The sequence below is a fragment of the Sus scrofa genome, chromosome 1, assembly GCF_054392235.1.
Source record: "Sus scrofa isolate SSC_HxYL_T2T_F1_AM1 chromosome 1, Sscrofa_HxYL_maternal_Yorkshire_Landrace_v2.0, whole genome shotgun sequence".
Classification (NCBI taxonomy): domain Eukaryota; kingdom Metazoa; phylum Chordata; class Mammalia; order Artiodactyla; family Suidae; genus Sus; species Sus scrofa.
Genome location: NC_139383.1, coordinates 137,552,437 through 137,569,981, shown reverse-complemented (window position 1 = coordinate 137,569,981; position 17,545 = coordinate 137,552,437). Strand labels below are relative to the sequence as shown.

General features: G+C 41.5%; 2 protein-coding genes across 14 annotated transcripts in view; both read left to right on the top strand.

Moving 5' to 3' along the window:
* Positions 1–2,181, top strand: part of TMEM62 (transmembrane protein 62) — a 36,241-nt gene extending 34,060 nt beyond the window's left edge. For all 8 annotated transcript variants that reach the window (XR_014813921.1, XM_084973965.1, XM_084973963.1 and 5 more), the window contains one exon: positions 1,338–2,181. Coding sequence is in view for 7 of the 8 variants with exons in the window: in XM_084973965.1 (XP_084830091.1) it covers positions 1,338–1,664 (327 nt within the window). In the remaining variant the exon portion in view is untranslated. The remainder of the gene's footprint in view (positions 1–1,337) is intronic.
* Positions 2,182–2,297: 116 nt separating this feature from the next.
* Positions 2,298–15,995, top strand: CCNDBP1 (cyclin D1 binding protein 1). 6 transcript variants are annotated; one of them, XM_021097084.2, is made up of 11 exons: positions 2,298–2,485; positions 2,706–2,765; positions 3,058–3,137; positions 7,635–7,716; positions 8,675–8,771; positions 8,945–9,012; positions 9,608–9,684; positions 10,251–10,531; positions 12,992–13,052; positions 14,549–14,595; positions 14,856–15,995. In XM_021097084.2, exons 1-11 carry the CDS (start codon positions 2,377–2,379, stop codon positions 14,965–14,967), a joined length of 1,074 nt encoding a protein of 357 aa, XP_020952743.1. In that variant the 5' UTR covers positions 2,298–2,376; the 3' UTR covers positions 14,968–15,995. The 6 variants fall into 6 exon arrangements, with proteins under 6 accessions (XP_020952743.1, XP_020952741.1, XP_084830650.1 ...); XM_021097082.2 differs by having other exon boundaries at positions 2,298–2,530; XM_084974524.1 differs by lacking the exon at positions 3,058–3,137.
* Positions 15,996–17,545: the final 1,550 nt, after the last annotated feature.

The window sequence follows — 17,545 nt, the reverse complement described above, 5'->3', positions numbered from 1 at the left end:
GTTGCTGTGGCTCTGACGTAGGCCGGTGGCTACAGCTCCGATTCAACCCCTAGCCTGGGAACCTCCATATGCCGCGGGAGCGGCCCAAGAAATAGCAACAACAACAAAAAAGACAAAAGACAAAAAAAAAAAAAAAAAAAAAAAAAAGAAGTTCAGTCTGACAGGACCTTTAATTTTTTATCCCTCAACCTATTCCTCCCCCTGTTCTTTCCAATTTCAATAAATTATTCAGGATATGTCTTCTCCAGAATGTATCTCCAATTCTTCCCCTTCATTCACATTTATACCTAGCTCATCAGCAAGTAGCACCTTGTTTGATCTACCTCCAATACATGCCTTGAATCCACCTCTTTTCTCTATTACTTTTACCGCCACTCTTGTCATAATTATTTCTTGCCTGGGCTACTGCAGTCACCCCCTAACTGGTTTCCCACTGCTGCTCTTGCCTCCCTGTTGTCAGTTCGTCACAGAGCATGCACTGCGGTCCTTTTAAAATCTTATCAGCTCACACACTTCTCAACTTAAAAGGCTTTAAGCAGATCAGTAACATGATCTGGGTCCTACTGACTGCCCCAGTTTCCACCTGACTTATCATGTTCCAGGCCCATTGGCCTTAAATAGGCCAAGACCTCTCCCACCTCTATCTGGGCTTTTCATTTGTTTCTTCTGCCTGGAATGCACTTCCTTCCACTTTCTGTCCTTCATGCCTTAGAGAGCCCATTTCCCAGTTACCTTCCTGTGACCCAGTTAGTTTCTTATTGAATTTCCCACAATCTGCAATTATCTTTCCCTTCCTTTCTGGGGAGGTTTCTCTTCTGCCTGTTAGAATGTAAGCTTTACGATTCATCTTTTCCGACTTGTTCACAAGCATGTCCCTTGCCTAGAGCCTAGCACAGTGCCTGCCATATAATGGGTGCTTTGATGAATGAATGATTCATGTAGTGGTTGAACTTGGATTATAACTTAAATCTTCCAATTTTATATTCCAGTATTCATTATGCTACTTCAAATAAACATATAGGAAGAGAAAATATTGATACCCTATCCACCCTCACTCTGCCTAAAAAAAAAAAAGAGTATTGTATATACTTAAACATTATTTGCCGCTTTCACATAAATAAAATGCCTTTAATGTGAATGAAAGGATACAGGCAAATAAACAGCTAACTAAAAATTGCAAGTGTTATAAGCAAGTGTGATTGAAACATAATGAATCAGATTGTTAACTCCCAAGAGAGAAAGCAGTATATTTTTAGGAGCCACCAATAATGTGTTAGTGAGACCCAACTCCTCCAGGACTTGCTCATAATCTAATGGTTCTGTTCTGCTCTTTCCAGCTGGTGTTTTTTAACATCCCCTTGATGGCTTACCTGTGTTGGAGTTTGCTGCAGCGGTGCTTTGGTCACAACTTCAGGTCTCATCTCCGTCAAGGAAAATACTTGAAAATTATACCTGTTCATCTACTTATGTTACTGCTGTACATCTGGCAGATTTATTCCTGCTACTTTCTTCATATGACATATGGCACTCTAGCTTTATTATTCTCCCCTTTGCGGACCTGGCTGACACTGGTGACACCTGTTCTCATTCGTTGTGTGTGGACACTGAACTCCACAGAGCTTGGAACCTTCATAGTGCAGTTAAAAAGCCACCTGAGTTCCTGAAGGCCATGTCTCATCATCCAGCTCTAGCCCAGGCCTCTGCCCCCCGAAACAGGCGGAAGGCCAATACTAGTAGGCAAGCTTCAGGGAGCTGCTGTTTCTTGGCCGCCTGGGAGGTGGGGGGATTCCCCACTACTGATTTCCTGCATAATGGACTGCAGGAAAAAAATCTCTAAATAATGCCATGATTCCTTCCTTCCCTAAGAAGGCAGAAGGTTGATTTACTTTTGTGAAGAGAGAGCCCTAATCTAGGAGATCCACAGGGCAGGAGCTGGTGTGTTTGGTAGTATGTGAACCCAGTGTTTTTTTAACGTTACCTCATGTAAAGTACCTAGCACAGTGTCTGGAACTCAGCAGGGGACAAGGGCGCCACCACTTGAGGGGCAGGGAACCAGTGCAAACTTGGGCCTGACCCTGACTACCCTTGATTAGTTCCTGGTCCTCTTTTCCCACAGGGTTCTCTGCTTCCTCTGTCGGAGGTGTTTGCCACTAATCAAATAAATGAATAATGAATAAGAAATAACTCTGCGTCGCCTTGCGTGTGTGGTCAGGGCCCGGCGCGGGGGTGGAGTCACGTCGGGGCGGGGCGGGCGGCTTCTCTTGTTGCCGGAAGCGAACCCGCATCCGTGACGCCCGGAAGTGGAGTGGCTACTGCTGTGCGGCTCAGGCGGCTTCCGTGGCAGCTAAGTACGCTGGCTCCCAGAGTCCTACTGGGATGGCGAATGCAGCTCCCCCTGATGCTCCAGTCCCCACCCTGGCTGTGCCTTTGGAGCAGCTCCGGCACCTAGCAGAGGAGCTTCGGTTGCTCCTTCCTGGAGTGCGGGGTGAGCTGACACAGTGGAGACGGACCCCCACAGGGACCGGCGTGGGTAGGGAGAAGCCGGGCCAGGGCGGCGGCGGCACCAGGGAGCGAGGGATGGGGGAGTCGGGGGAGGGGAGGGCGGCAGGGCCCGGCGGGAGCGGAGGAAATGGGGGCCTCAGGTAGCGCCGCTTACCTCTGCTCTTCCTTTTGCGGTGGCCCGGCCCACACGCCGAACCCACTAGTCGGCGAAGCCCGGGAGACTACCAAGGAGTTTAATCGGGAGACCTTTTGGAGAAGATTCAGTGAGTGCCTCTCTTGTTGGAGACTGCCATCTCTCATCTCTTCAGTTGTCCCTGTCCCTTTCCTTCCTGCTTTTCCCCGGCCTGTCCCCTCTGTGGGGATACCTCATCTTACCCATTCTCGGCATCTCTGAGGTTGAGATTTAAAACACTGATTTTTGGAGGTGTTTTGAGACGTCTAAGCCGGCAAGGGTGGAGAGGGAACGTGTTATCTTCACAGCCCGTCCAGCAGCTGCAGCCTTATCCGTTTGGCACTAACATACTGGCTTCTGCCTCCTCCTCTGACTCTTCCCAGATGAGGCAGCTGTGACAGTGTCCACGGAAGCCACTACTCTGACCGTAGTCTTTTCCCGACTTCCACTGCCATCTCCTCAGGTGGGCTTTACTTTTCTGGAATCCTTGTAGTGCCTCTTTATTCTTTAGGAATCCTTTCATTTTCTTTCATGTTTTACACTCAAAGCAAGGGATTTCTTTCTTCCTTCCTCCCACCCTCCCTTTCTCCCGGACTTCCTTCTTTCCTCCTTTCTTTCTTTCCTGCACCCGCAGCTCTCGGAAGTTCCTAGGCCAGGAATCAAACATGAGCCACAGCAGTGACAACACCAAATCCTTAATTGCTAGGAGATCAGGAAACTCCTTAGCGTGGAATTTAGTTTTCTCATCTGTCAAGTAAGATTGCATATCTTATTGACTTCATAGGAACATTAACCTCAAGAGTTCTCATATCACAGGAATATTCTGAAAACCAAGTTGTCAGGTGCAGTACTTGACATGGAGTAGGCAGCTCTTCTAAACATTGGTTCTTTTTTTGTGTTTGCTTTTTAGGGCTGTACCTGTGGCATATGGAAGTTCCCATGCTAGGGGCCAAATTGGAGCTGCAGCTGTCAGCCTATGCCACAGCCACACCAGATCCAAGCCAGTCTGAGACCTACACCACAGCTCATAGCAACGCTGGATTCTTAACCCACTGAGCGAGGCCAGGGTGAAACTCGAGTCCTCATGGATACTAGTTGGGTTTGTTACCACTGAGCCACAACAGGAACTTCAGTGAGTTCAATGAGGTTCAAAATGAACCTCAATATTGGTTCATTTTGAGGTTCATCCTGGTTATTTCCTTTCTGATAATTTTTTATTTTAAGCACTTGCTATTTACTGGGTGTTTTCAGATACATGATCCCTATTTGACAGATGAACAAGCAGGCTCAAAGGCTTCGGTTAAGGTAGATAAGTAGGGGTGCTAGGATTAAAATTAGGTTCTGGGATTCTCTTGTGGCTCAGCAGGTTAAGGATCTGGCATTGTGACTGCTGTGGCTCTGGTTACAGCTGTGGCAAGTGTTCCATCCCTGGCCCAGGAACTTTGGCATGCTGTGGGCCCAGCCAAAAACAAAAACAAAATAAATTAGGTTCTGTCTCATGTCTAAGCTACACCTATTCTGTTATACTACAAAACACCTTTTTTATATTGAATTATTTTTTATAATTAGTAACGATGAATTAGTATAAAATTCAAAAGATATCAAAACCTAAATTAAGTGTGCTGAAAAGTTTATATCTCCCCTCGCTTATTCCTTTTGTGTTATTCCCTATATATACTATGAATATACCCACTTAACGTGTATGTGCCTACTTCTTCTTATGGTAAAATATCTTAAACATTTTTCTGGACTTTCCTTTTTTTTAAAAAAATTTAACAACATAGCTTGAAAATTGATTTTTAGAAGTAGGTATAAAGTTGCTCAATTCTTTGTAATGGCTGTGTGATATTCAATAGTGTGGATATAACTATAGTTTATGTTTGTCTTTTTTTTTTTTTTTTTTTTTTGGTCTTCTCTAGGGCTGCACCTGCGACATATGGAGGTTCCCAGGCCAGGGGTCCAATTGGAGCTGTAGCTGCCAGCCTACAGCACAGCCACAGCAAAGCCAGATCCAAGTTGCATCTGCAACCTCCACCACAGCTCACAGTGGAGCAATCCTTAACCCACTGAGCGAGGGCAGGGATCAAACCCGCATCCTCATGGATCCTAGTCGGGCTCCTTGCCACTGCACCATGATGGGAACTGCCAACCATAGTTTATTTAACCAGTACTGTGTGGACATTTAAGCTGTTTCCAACTTGTAACTGTTATAAACAGTGCTGTTCTAAATTGCCTAACACAATCTTTGTTTATATCTGTATATCAGTAAAAATTCCTAAAAATGGAATTGCTAGATAAAAGAGTGTATGCTTTAGTGTAAAAACCTTGAAAGTAAATATTGTTGGCTGTGGCCAGGTATGCTCTATGTCCAGTATTTCTTGAACTAGTTAAACTTAATTTAGGAATAATTTTATTTTAAAATGGTGTATTCATTGCCTTATTTTATTTTTATAGTCAATACTTTAATTCTCTTAGTCTGTATATCTAGATATTTTGAAATGAAAAATTTTTTTTTCATTTTTAAAGATTTTATTGAAGTACAGTTGATTTACAGTGTTTTGATAATTTCCGTAGTACAACAAAGTGATTCAATTATGCATGTACACACACTCATTCTCTTTCAGATTCTTTTTCCACAGATTATCACCGAATATTGGGTAGAATTCTGTGTGCTATACAGCAAGTCTGTTGCCAGTCATTCCATATATCTCACTGTGAATATGTCAATCCCAAACCCCCAGTCCATTCTCCCAGACTTTTTTTCAGTCTGAGAGTCAGCTTCTGTTCTATGAATAAGTTCATTTGCATCCTTTTTTTTGATTCCATTTATAAGTGATATAATATGATGTTTGCCTTTCACTGTCTAACTTCATTTAGTATGATAGGTTCATCCATGTTGCTGCAAATGGCATCCATAAAAAAAATGAAATAATGCCATTTGCAAAAGTATATATATTTTTTGTCTTGTTTTTTTTTTTTTTTTTTTTTTTTTTTGTCTTTTTGCCTTTTATTGAGCCGCTCCCGTGGCATATGGAGGTTCCCAGGCTAGGGGTCGAATCAGAGCTGTAGCTACCGGTCTACGCCAGAGCCACAGCAATGTGGGATCAGAGCTGTGTCTGCGACCCACACCACAGCTCACAGCAACGCTGGATCCTTAACCCACTGAGCAAGGCCAGGGAGTAAACCCACAACCTCATGGTTCCTAGTCGGATTCGTTAACCACTGTGCCACAACGGGAACTCCATTTTTTTTTTTTTTTTTTTTTTTTTTTGTCTCTTTAGGGCTGCATCTGTGGCATATGGAGGTTTTCAGGCTAGGAGTCACATTGGAGCTGTAGCTGCTGGCCTGCACCACAGCTCACGGCAACACTGGATCCTTAACCCACTGAGCGAGGCCAGGGATCAAACCTGCAATCTCATCGTTCCTAGTCAGATTCGTTTCCTCTGAGCCACGACGAGAACTCTAGTACTCTTTTTATATGGAATTATTTTTACATATTTTTTCTTTTTATATTAGTAATCATGTATCAATATAAAAGTCAAAACATATCAAAGTTAAATGTGTTAAAAAGTTTATATCTCCATCCCCTCTTCATATGTATATGTGTGTGCGTGTGTATAAAGCTGAGTCATTTAACTGTACACCTGAAACTAACACAACATTGTAAGCCAATAAAAAAATTGATTTCTTCAGCAAAAAAAGGAAAAAAATATTATTTTGCTGCACCTATAGTAATAAACTCTCTCTCCTTACATATCTCAGAGATTTGTGTTGAAAATGAGAATTGTATGAGAGTACTTTAAAAGCATTGTGGAAGAAAGTTAATCTTTATTTCAAAGGGAGTAGTAATATTACCTTATTTTTCTTATCTACTGAGAGTCCTTTCTTTCAAATACACTTAGGACTTGTTGCTAAAATTCACAGCTAGTAAGATTCCACGAGGAGGTAGAACAGAACTATTTTTCTGTACATGCTCAGGCCAGTGTTTTTTTTACTCACAGATGAAAAATTAGAATATGATTTTATTTGAATCATAATTGTTTTCTTAGGATTTTGGCAGGTTAGTTCCATTGAAGAATGGTTTTGTTAATTCCAGTCCATACGGAATGGTATTTTTATGAAATTATGGTTTGGATGTTGAAGCAATGTCAAGTTGCCATAAAAGTTTCTAAATACTCTGAATCATTGTACTTACCCATCCCAGACTGGTAACAGACCATTTATGGACTGGCATCAATCCGTGGAGCCTATTTTGCATAGCACTGGCTTAGAATTTAGCAGAGAAATGAGGACAAGGAAGATAAGAGAAAGCCAATGTCTGCATAGGAGGAAAATAGTCAAAACTGAGCATTGTAGAATCCATGCTAATGACCTTTAGATATATTGAGATTCTATTAGGATCAGACAGACAAAGACAAAGAGGCAGAGAGACAGATAACTGCTTAACCATCTAAGATAGGGTTGGCAGACTTCTTCCATAAAGGGCTGGATAGTAAACATTTTAGGCTATGCAGGCTAAGAACTCGACACTGCCCTTATAGTACAACAACTATAGACAGTATGTAAATGAAAGAGTGTGGTTGTGTCCCAGTAAAAGTTTATTTACGAAACTGGCAGTATACCTGATTGGGCCCAAGGGCCCTAATTTACCAACTCCAGGTCTAAGATACAGTGACTATCTTAAAGCAGATCATGAGTATCTTGGGATATAGAGTATCAGGAATAAGTTTTTCCTGCTCTTTCTTAATGTCTTATTGAGTTGTCACCTCAGTAACTGGTGTTCAGCGAACTCCTCTCTGGTATGTGATGAGAATAGCACAAGGCCTAACTTATAATAGGACTTCAGAAAATGTTTCATGATGCTATACAGATGTTTGTGCTCTTCCACGGTAGATGGGCTGACCACCATGATCTAATTCATTTCCCTTTTTCATTCTGAAATTGGTTCATCACCTCCTAGGAAACCCAGAGATTCTGTGAACAAGTCCATGCTGCCATCAAGGCAATTATTGCAGCATACTATTCGCTTCCCAAGGATCAGGGTAAGCCTCTCTACAGACGTGAGCATTTGGTTTATGGGATAGATGTTTGCTAATATGATAGCTTATGTCCTGACACTTGTACCTTTACCGCAATTTGGTCATGTGATATAACTTTCTCCCATAAAATTCAATCAAAGTTTAAATTTATGACATAAGTGATCTCATAAGTAAGCCTTTGTGCTAAGATACAGATGGTCTCTTCCCATCTACCCTGATTCTAAGGTTTTTAATTCTCACAGGCTCCTCTCTCTCCAACCTGTTATAACCACCACAGATGCTGGCTGGATATTAGGCATACCCAGGCCACAGCCATCCCCGGGCTTCTCCACCCATATTACATCACATCCTATTTCTATCTCCTTTATAAGTTAAGAGGTCTCCAGCCTCCCCTGTATATTCATGCCTTCATTATAATCATGCTGCAATTACTATTTTTCCTTTTTGTTGCCCTGTGACATATAGAATTCCTGGGCCAGGGATCAGATCCAAGCTGCAGTTGTGACCTATGCTGCAGCTGTGGCAATGCCAAATCCTTAACCAGCTGTACTGGCTGGGGGTCAAACCTGTGTCCCAGTGCTTCAGAGATGTTGCCAATATCCTCATGCCACGATTATAAATTGAGTACATGTCTCATGGATCTTCAGGGCTACTCACATTTTTTAAACTTGAAGTGTTTTATCCACAATTGTCAAGGAACCACTGTTTTTAATGATTGAGTACATGCTGCCATGGAAAGATCTTGTTTCAGATCTCTTTTGGAAAATACCAGTAAGGAATGGTGGGAGGAGCAAGAAAATGACATTGGGATATAAATAAAACGTGAGTTTTGGGTTGGCACTCCAGTTAAAGCATGTGGGTGCACATTACCTCAAATGCTATAGGACTTAGACTCTCAGGAAAGCAGATGGTGACTTCTGGAAAGAAGGCCAGGCTGCTTAGTCATTGGTTTTGGCTGCAGGAACCACCTTGAGAAAGCTGGTAAGGAGTGCCACTCTTGACATTGTGGATGGCATGGCTCAGCTTGTGGAAATGCTCTACGTCACTCCAACGCAGAGGTAGTGATGCCACGGTTTGGGTTATCAGTTAATGGGGCTCCTTGCTTCTGGGAGGGGGAAAAACTCATTTTAACAGTGAAGTTACTGATAGCTGAGAGTAATGACCAGTAGGAAGACCTTTTTCAGACAGGACCTTAGGTTATTGATTCATTCTTATTGATTCATTTCTCCAGCCCTGAGAACCTCATTTCCTACAACAGTGTCTGGGATGCGTGCCAGAAAGTGCCTAAAATCCCAAGAGGTGGGTGAGAATGGGAAGTGGGCATTGACTCTGCTGGCCAGAGCGGACAGACCTGTCATATCTAGCTTCCAGTTTTGTAATATATATGTATTTTAACTTAATAAAGAGCTTAGTGGAATAGATCTAGTTTATCAGCAATTTCAAAAAATAGGTATTAATACTTTTTACCAGTCTTTTTAGCTCTCATACGTCTAAATTCATACTTCATGATACTCTCATACTTCAGACACCTTCTGGCTATGGCTCTGTCTCTTGTTGAATGAATGTGGTTTGCTCTTCTGGTGCTGATCTGGGGGGACACTGAAGCGGTTCTGAAGTAGAGCCCACTAGGCTAAAAGCAGTAGTCATCCAAGAGGACCATGATGAGAAACATCATGTGACCATTTTATTTCTTCTTGTGGGGAAAGACAAAAGGCTCTTTAGCTCTCTGTCTGGGTACCCAGAGGATGTATGTGAGAAGAATTTTATGTTCAACTGCTGCTCTCATTGACTGTCCTTGGCGCTCCCTTCAAAGAGAATAGTTTCTTGCTTTTTGCAGACTTAGAATTGTTGGGTTTCTCCTCTAATTTTAGTGCTCCTGTTTCTTCACTCATAGATAACAAAGCTGCAGCCCTTTCAGTATTGACCAAGAGTGTGAATCTTGTAAAGGATGCACATGAGGAAATGGAGCAGGTGAGGGGACCTCTCTCTTTGCTGGTCATTGGAAGGCACCTCTGTGACTAGTAGATGAGCATTGGTTATGAAGAGAGGAGTGGGTGTTCCCATTGTGGCTCAGCCACAGTTGAGAACCCTCAGTTAAGAACCCAACTAGTATCCGTAAGATGTGGGTTCCATCTCTGGCCTCGCTCAGTGTGTTAAGGATCCAATATTGCCGCAAGTGGCTGTGTAGGTGGCAGATGTGGCTCAGATCTGGCGTTGCTGTGGCTGTGGCATAGGCCAGCAGCTGCAGCTCTAATTTGACTCCTAGCCTGGGAATTTCCATATGCCACACATGTGGCCCTTAAAAAAAGGGGGGGAAGAGAGAGAGAGAGGTGTCCTGAGTATCAGTCACATAGGTCCCATCATTCCTGTCCTGTGATTGGTACCAGGAGAGTCAGAACAGCATTTATGAAGTGATTCAACTCTGTAGCCATGAGTGTAGTAGCTGGCTGAAGTTTGGGGACAGGGTAGGCATAATGCTCAAAGTACAAATGATTTTTTTTTTCTTTTCTCCTTGGCATTCGCGTGATATGTCTTAGGCCGTGGAAGAATGTGATCCTTACTGTGGCCTTTTGAATGACATTGAGGAGGACAACTCTGACAACCATGGAGATGAGGAGGGTATATTGGGATGTCCAAACAATCAGGACTCATATTGGTCCGAGGAGGATCAGGAGCTCATAATCCCATGCCTTGCGCTGGTGAGAGCATCCAAAGCCTGCCTGAAGAAAATCCGGCTCTCAGTGGCAGAGAATGGGAAGAAGGATCAGGTGGCCCAGCTGGATGACATTGTGGACATTTCTGATGAGATCAGCCCTAGGTAAGTGTGATGTCCACTTGAAGCAGCCAAGCAGCAGCATTCTGAGCTCAGCTTGCACTGTCACCCCCCTATTTTTTTCCCAATTCTTATTTTGAAAATGTTCAAACCAACAGAAAAGTTGAAAAAGTATTGCAGTGAGTACCTCTATCTCCATCTAGATTCACCTCTTGTTCACATTTCTTCTCTTTTTTTCTTTCAGTCTGTTTTGGTACTATTCTTTTTTAGTCCCTTTTTCCTCCCCCCAATAAATGTATTTATTTTTTCTTTTTAGCAGCACACCTGTGACATTATGGAAGTTCCCAGGCTAGGGGTCAGCTGGAGCTGCAGCTGCTGGCCTATGCTACAGCCACAGCAATACCAGATCTGAGCCATGTCTGTGACCTGCACCAAAGCTCATGGCACCACTGGATCCTTAACCCACTGAGCTGGGCCAGGGATCAAACCTGCGTCCTCATGGATGCTAGTTGGGGTCATTACTGCTGAGCCACAATGAGAACTCCTTTTTAAAAAAAAAAAAAAATCTGTTTTAAAATTTAGAGTATAGTTGATTTATAATATTGTGCCAATTTCTGCTGACCCAGTCACAGACACACACACACTCTTTATCTCATGCTATCTTCCATCATGTTCTATCCGAAGAGATTGGATATAGTTCCCTGTGCTGTATAGTAAACCTCATTGCTTATCCATTCTAAATGTAATAGTTTTCATCCACCAACACCAAATTTCCCCATCCATCCCCCTCCCTCCCCCTTGGCAACCACAAGTCTGTTTTCTATGTCTGTGAGTCTATTTCTGTTCTGTAGATAGGTTCACTTGTGCCATGTTTTAGATTACACATATAAGTGATATCATATGGGATTTGTCTTTCTCTTTCTGACTTGCTTCACTTATATGAGATTCTCTGTTTGCATCCATGTTGCTGGACATGGCATTATTTCATTCTTTTTTATGGCTGAGTAGTGTTCCATCGTGTGTATGTACCACATTTTCTTAATCCATTCATCTGTCGATGGACATTTAGGTTGTTTCCCTATCTTGGCTATTGTGAATAGGGCTGCTGTGAGTGTACGAGTGCATGTAACTTTTTGAATTATGGTTATGTCCGGATATGTGCTCAGGTGTGCAATTGCTGGGTCATATGGTAGTTCTACATTTAGTTTTCTGAGGAACCTCCATACTGTTTTCCATAGTGGTTTTAACATTTTACATTCCTACCAACATTGTAGGAGAGTTCCCTTTTCTGCACAGCCTCTCTAGCATTGTTATTTTTAGGTTTATTAATGATAGCCATTCTGACCAGTGTGAGGTGGTGGTGTTCACATTTTTTTCTGTATTAATTTATTTCTCTATAATTAGATGTAGCATTTTTATCCCTGAACCATTTGAGAGTAAGTTGCAGATATTGATGACATTTCACCCCTAAATTTCAGCATGTATCTTCTAAGAACAGACATTCTTATGCTTTTTCTTCGTGTTACATATAAGAAATTTATCACTGAATATAACAGCATTACCTAATATTTACATTTCTCCAGTTGTCTGTAAAATTTCTGACAGCTTTTTTCTTTTTTTCCCCTTTTTGGTCTCTTGCAACTAGAATAGTCTCTGTCCTTTTTTTTTTTTTTTTTTTACTTTTTTTTTGTTTTGTTTTTTAGGGCTGCACCTGTACCACATGGAGGTTCCTAGGCTAGGGGTGAAATTGGAGCTGTAGCTGCCGGCCACAGCCACAGCCACAGCAATGCAGGATCTGAGCCATATCTGCAACCTAGACCACAGCTCATGGCAACGCCGGATCCTTAACCCACTGAGCAAGGCCAGGGATTGAACCTGCAACCTCATGGTTCCTAGTCGGATTTGTTTCCGCTGCACCATGGTGGGAACTCCATTTTTAACCTTTTTTGACATTGACATTTTTACAGAGTCTAGATCAGTTGCCTTTTAGAAAATCCAAAGGTCTGGATTCATGTGATTGTTTTCTCATGATTATAGATTATATTCAGTTTAAACATTTTTTGGCAAGAATTGCTTTTCATTGCATTATATCAGGGAGGCACATAGTTATTAGTTTGTCCCATTATTGGTGGTCCTAAATTGATTGCTTGGTTAAAGTGGTGCCCATTTTAGTGGCATTCAGGGATGAACCCTGCCTGTGTCAGTTATTAAATTGATGGTTTCAGATCCTCATGTTTTTAACTGAATTAATCACATTCCATCCTAATGGCCAAGGGAGTTTTTTTCCCTAGCTCTTTCGTGAAACAGGGTGTGTATGTATTCAGTAAATACCGGTCGAATTGGTTATTCATTGGTTGCCCGGTTTAAGGAACCGATAGATATTTCTGAGTTATTTTCTCACTAGTTGCATCCATAGTTGTGTATTAGAAATCATTTAGCTGAGCTTTTTTTGTTGTTGTTACTCTTTTTGGGGTATTAATGGTTATTTTTGCTTTCTGCCCTTAGTGTGGATGATTTGGCTCTGAGCATATACCCACCTGTGTGCCACCTGACTGTGCGACTCAATGTAAGTACTGGCTTTGAGGGAGTAGCCACAGACCTAACTGATAGAATTTCAGTGATCACTAGTGTTTCCTTTAAGCTATAGGGAATGTATTTCTTTGTTATGCTTGGTACAAGTACAACAGTAGTGTCATAATTCTTACATATGTTTGTACTTGATAAATATTTGCTGAATTTGAATTAATGAGCTCTAGTAGTACTCTCTTCCATAACCACTTGGGTAATTATTTAGAAAAACCTCGAGACCTTAGAAAAATGCTGCTTTGAAAAGAAAGTCTTAATTGCCGCAGTGCTTTAGGATTCTCTCAACCTGAAATCTCAAGTTTCTAATTTCTGCTATAGGCCAAAATAAGTGATTCAGAAGCATGCTCTGGGAATTCCCTGGTGGCCTAACAGTTAAGGATCCAGCATTGTCACTGCTGTGGTGCAGATTCAGTCCCTTGCTCAGGAACTTCTGCGTGCCACAGGCGCAACCAAAAAACAAAAACAAAAAACACTTTGCTTTAATATCAATACATGTGTGATTTAACCACGAAGAGTCAATCTCTTTATAAAAATCTGATTTTATTATACTTTCAAGTCCTTGGTTCTGTGCTCAAGTTCTATTCTCTTATTTTTATAAACTTTAAGTTCTTATCATTTTATTGGAAAGAGAAGTAGAACTGCCAATGGCTAATATTTTACCATTAGATGTATCAGCCCTTATTAGATAAATTAGTGGAAGTTAAAGTTATCAAATGCATCTTCACAGTGTACAGACACCTTGGAGTAGAATAGGAATCCACATCTGCAACCTTCATCACAGCTTGCTGCAACACTGGATCCTTAATGCACTGAGCAAGACCAGGGATCAAACCCACATGCTCATGGATACAAGTCAGGTTCTTAATCTATGGAACCGCAACAGGAACTCCTCTGTTTTATTTAGAGGAACTCCTCTAAAACTATTTTAAATTAAAAAAAAAAAAAAAAGCTTATGAAGGTATTACAGCAATGGTATTAATAAGATTTTGCTAAATAAAAAATAATCCATGATCCCACCATCCTAATCTAATCAGTCATTTTTGTTTTTGACTGTTTCCTCCAAGGTTTCTTTTTTTTTTTTTTCCAATGAGTTTTTATTAGTTGAGTCTTAAAATATTTTTTCTTTGGTTACACCCTTGGCATGCAGAAGTTCCCAGACCAGGGATCAAACCCACACCATAGTAGTGACCTGAGCTGCAGTGGTGACAATGCCAGATCCTTAGCCTGCTGCACCGCAGCAGGAACTCCTTAAGATATTTTTTAAACTTCTTTTTTTTGGCAGTGCCCAGAGCATGGGGAAGTTCCTGGGCCAGGGATCAAACCTGCACTGCAGCAGTAGCCCAAGCTGCAGCAGTGACAATACCACATGGGAACTTTAGGAGCTCCTTAAAATATTTTAACTCTCCTTTTCTTTTTTTATTCCTTTCATTTTTATGGTAGGGCTCAAAGTGAGTAACTTCTTTGTTTTTTTCCTAGGCTGCAAAACTTGTATCTGTTTTAGAGAAAGCACTGGAAATTACAAAGTGAGTATGAAGACTTCTTCCCAAATAGCTTTTTGAGAATAAACCTGTCCAGTCATTCTTAACTCCTTCACCCCCATTTTGAGGAGTAGGAGAAAGTGGGTATAGTGTTTTCTTTCATCTTCACTTGTGAAATAGCTGAGTGTCGGCAAAGAAACTTGCTTTTCTTACTGTAGTTTTCCCTGTGCTCTCTGTTGGGGATAGGTTTTCCCTTGACAGTCAGTGTAAATACATTTAATTTCTCTTTCCCATTCCATTCACAGAGCAAGTCATGTGACCCCACAGCCAGAAGATAGCTGGATCCCTTTACTTATTAATGCTGTTGATCATTGCATGAACAGAATCAAGGAGCTCACTAATGAAGTTGAATTATGAGTTTTCAGGCTCATTCGTACTCTTCTCTGTCCCTTTCCTACTATCTCAGCCAAGCTCTGATGTCTGCTTTTAGAGTGGGGCTAGGATGCTTTCTAGAACAAAACGGAGTTCCTGTCTATACTTATTAATTAAGAGACACTATTACCAAAGATTATTGATTAGGTCATACTAGTAATTATTTATAAACCATTTAAGTATGATATATTTTTCTGTGCTAGATACAAAAGATAATTGTATGAGTGTTTGTTCTTGAGTTGCCTCTCAGAGATTCCTGGGGAAGCTGCCCTTTTTGCAGTAAAGTGTGTCATTTCTTTGTTAAAGATGTTGATAGTGTCAGTAAAATGCTTGGTGCCAGTAAAATGCTTGATTAACTGAGGTACCCTTCCAAAGTGTCTTTCTACCAGAAATATGTGGGTTGAGACTAGAATATTGCTTTTGTTTAGGTTTTTAGGTCTAAAGATCTGATTCTGATCAGAAACATATTTAGAACAAAAACACTTTATTTAGAGCAGATGCCTCCAAAGGCCTTGTTAGTACTTCAGCATGTTTTATAGTTATTCTCACCAGCAACTTCTCCTGAATATTATTCCAGGTTAGGTTACTCAGTGGCTCTGAAATTATTTTTTGGTATTGAGCTTGTGAAAATTAATAGGGGGAAATCTTGTGTAAAATAGAGTTGAAAAAAAAATTTTTTTTTAACTAAAAAAATTAATTAAAAAAAATTAAAAAAAAAATGGAGTCGAGAGGCCAGAAGGGGGAGCACTCATGCACTGCCACTCTAAGTAACAGGAAAGACTGAATTCCTGATAGAAGTGATGTGAGTTGCATCTCCTGCCAGAAATTGACTACCCCAGCTACTAAGGCAGTGGGAACCCCTCATCACCCAGAACTCTCGCTTTCCTCCGTTTGAGCAGTTGTTCAAAACAGCTGCTCCCAACTTCCTCCTTTGTGGTGGCTTTTACTATAACCTTCTTGACCCTAATTGCAGTTCTTTGCTGTTCCAGAACAAACCCATTTTGCTGATAAAATAACTGCCTCTTCTGTTTTTTATGTTAACAAGCTCAGTTATTAAGATTTGTCCACCTTATTGAACAGCCTTGTTTTCCTTATGCATACTTAAATTGTTATTGTCTGTTTTGTATTATGTGTCTCCAAATGTAAGCACAATTTTTTTTTTTTTTTAACAGCTGCACTTGCAGCACATGGAAGTTCCTGGGCTAGGGGTCAAATATGAGCTACAGGCTGGGCCCTACACCACAGCCATGGCAACTCCAGATCCTTAACCCACTGAGCCAGGCCAGGGATCAAACCCTTATCCTCACAGAGACAGTGGTGGGTCCTTAACCGACTGAGCCACAGCAGGAACTCCCAAGTACAAAGTTTTTATAAGTCAAAAATTTTAAATGTCTGAGAGTTTATATAACTTTAAGGGCCTCTTTGGTTAATCCTTTTGCAAAATCATTAACAGACAATAATATTTTTGCATCAGTATGGAAGATCACATCTTGGAAAATAAGGTATACAATACTGCATATTTTAGTGACCTGCCTTAGACCTTATGCATGTATTACTGGTTTCCATACTTCTAATGCTGGTCCTTTGTCTTGTATAGGTGTACTTCATCACATCCGCCCTTCTGACATCCCCTTGGTCTCTTGAGATATAGTCAGTAACAGCAGCTGTTTTTTTTTTTTTTGTCTTTTTAGGGCTGCACCCATGGCATATGGAGGTTCCCAGGCTAGAGGTCGAATTGGAGCTGTAGCTGCTGGCCTAAACCACAGCCATAGCAATGCAGAATCCAAGCTGAGTCTGTGACTTACAACACAGCTCATGGCAACGCTTGGTCCTTAACCCGCTGAGTGAGGCCAGGAATCAAACCTGTGTCCTCATGGATGCTAGTCAGATTCATTTCCGCTGATTCATTTCTCCCCAACCCCTTCTTTTTTTTCCTTATATTCATTAGTTTGTTGTATTTTTTAGATTCTACATGTATGTGATATCATACAGTATTTATCTTTTTCTGTCTGATATATTTCACTTAGCATAATACCTTCCAAATCCAGCAGCTTTTCTTTTGAGAGACTAGTGTGTACTTGGGGTTGAAATTCCTTAAGTCCAAAGAGATTTTGTGTGGGTTTTTTTTTTTGTTTTTTGTTTTTTTGTCTTTTGTCTTTTTAGGGCCACAACCCTCAGCATTTGGAGGTTCCCAGGTTAGGGGTCTAATTTGAGCTGTAGCTGCCGGCCTATGCCACAGCCACAGCAACACCAGATACTCAACCCACTGATCAAGGCCAGGGATCAAACCCGCAACCTCATGGTTCCTAGTTGGATTTGTTTCCACTGCGCCACTACGGGAACGCCCAAAAGTTTTTTTTTTTTTTTTTTTGTCTTTTTGCTATTTCTTTGGGCCGCTCCTGCGGCATATGGAGGTTCCCAGGCTAGGGGTCTAATCGGAGCTGTAGCCACCAGCCTATGCCAGAGCCACAGCAACGCAGGATCCGAGCCATGTCTGCAACCTACACCACAGCTCACGGCAACGCCGGATCCTTAACCCACTGAGCAAGGGCAGGGACTGAAC

Coding starts and splice junctions, on each gene's coding strand:
- CCNDBP1 (XM_021097082.2), top strand. CDS start 2,377: ATGGCGAATGCAGCTCCCCCTGATGCTCCAGTCCCCACCCTGGCTGTG. Junction 8,772..8,944: donor TACGTCACTCCAACGCAGAG/GTAGTGATGCCA, acceptor TCATTTCTCCAG/CCCTGAGAACCTCATTTCCT. Junction 14,596..14,855: donor AAAGCACTGGAAATTACAAA/GTGAGTATGAAG, acceptor TTCCATTCACAG/AGCAAGTCATGTGACCCCAC.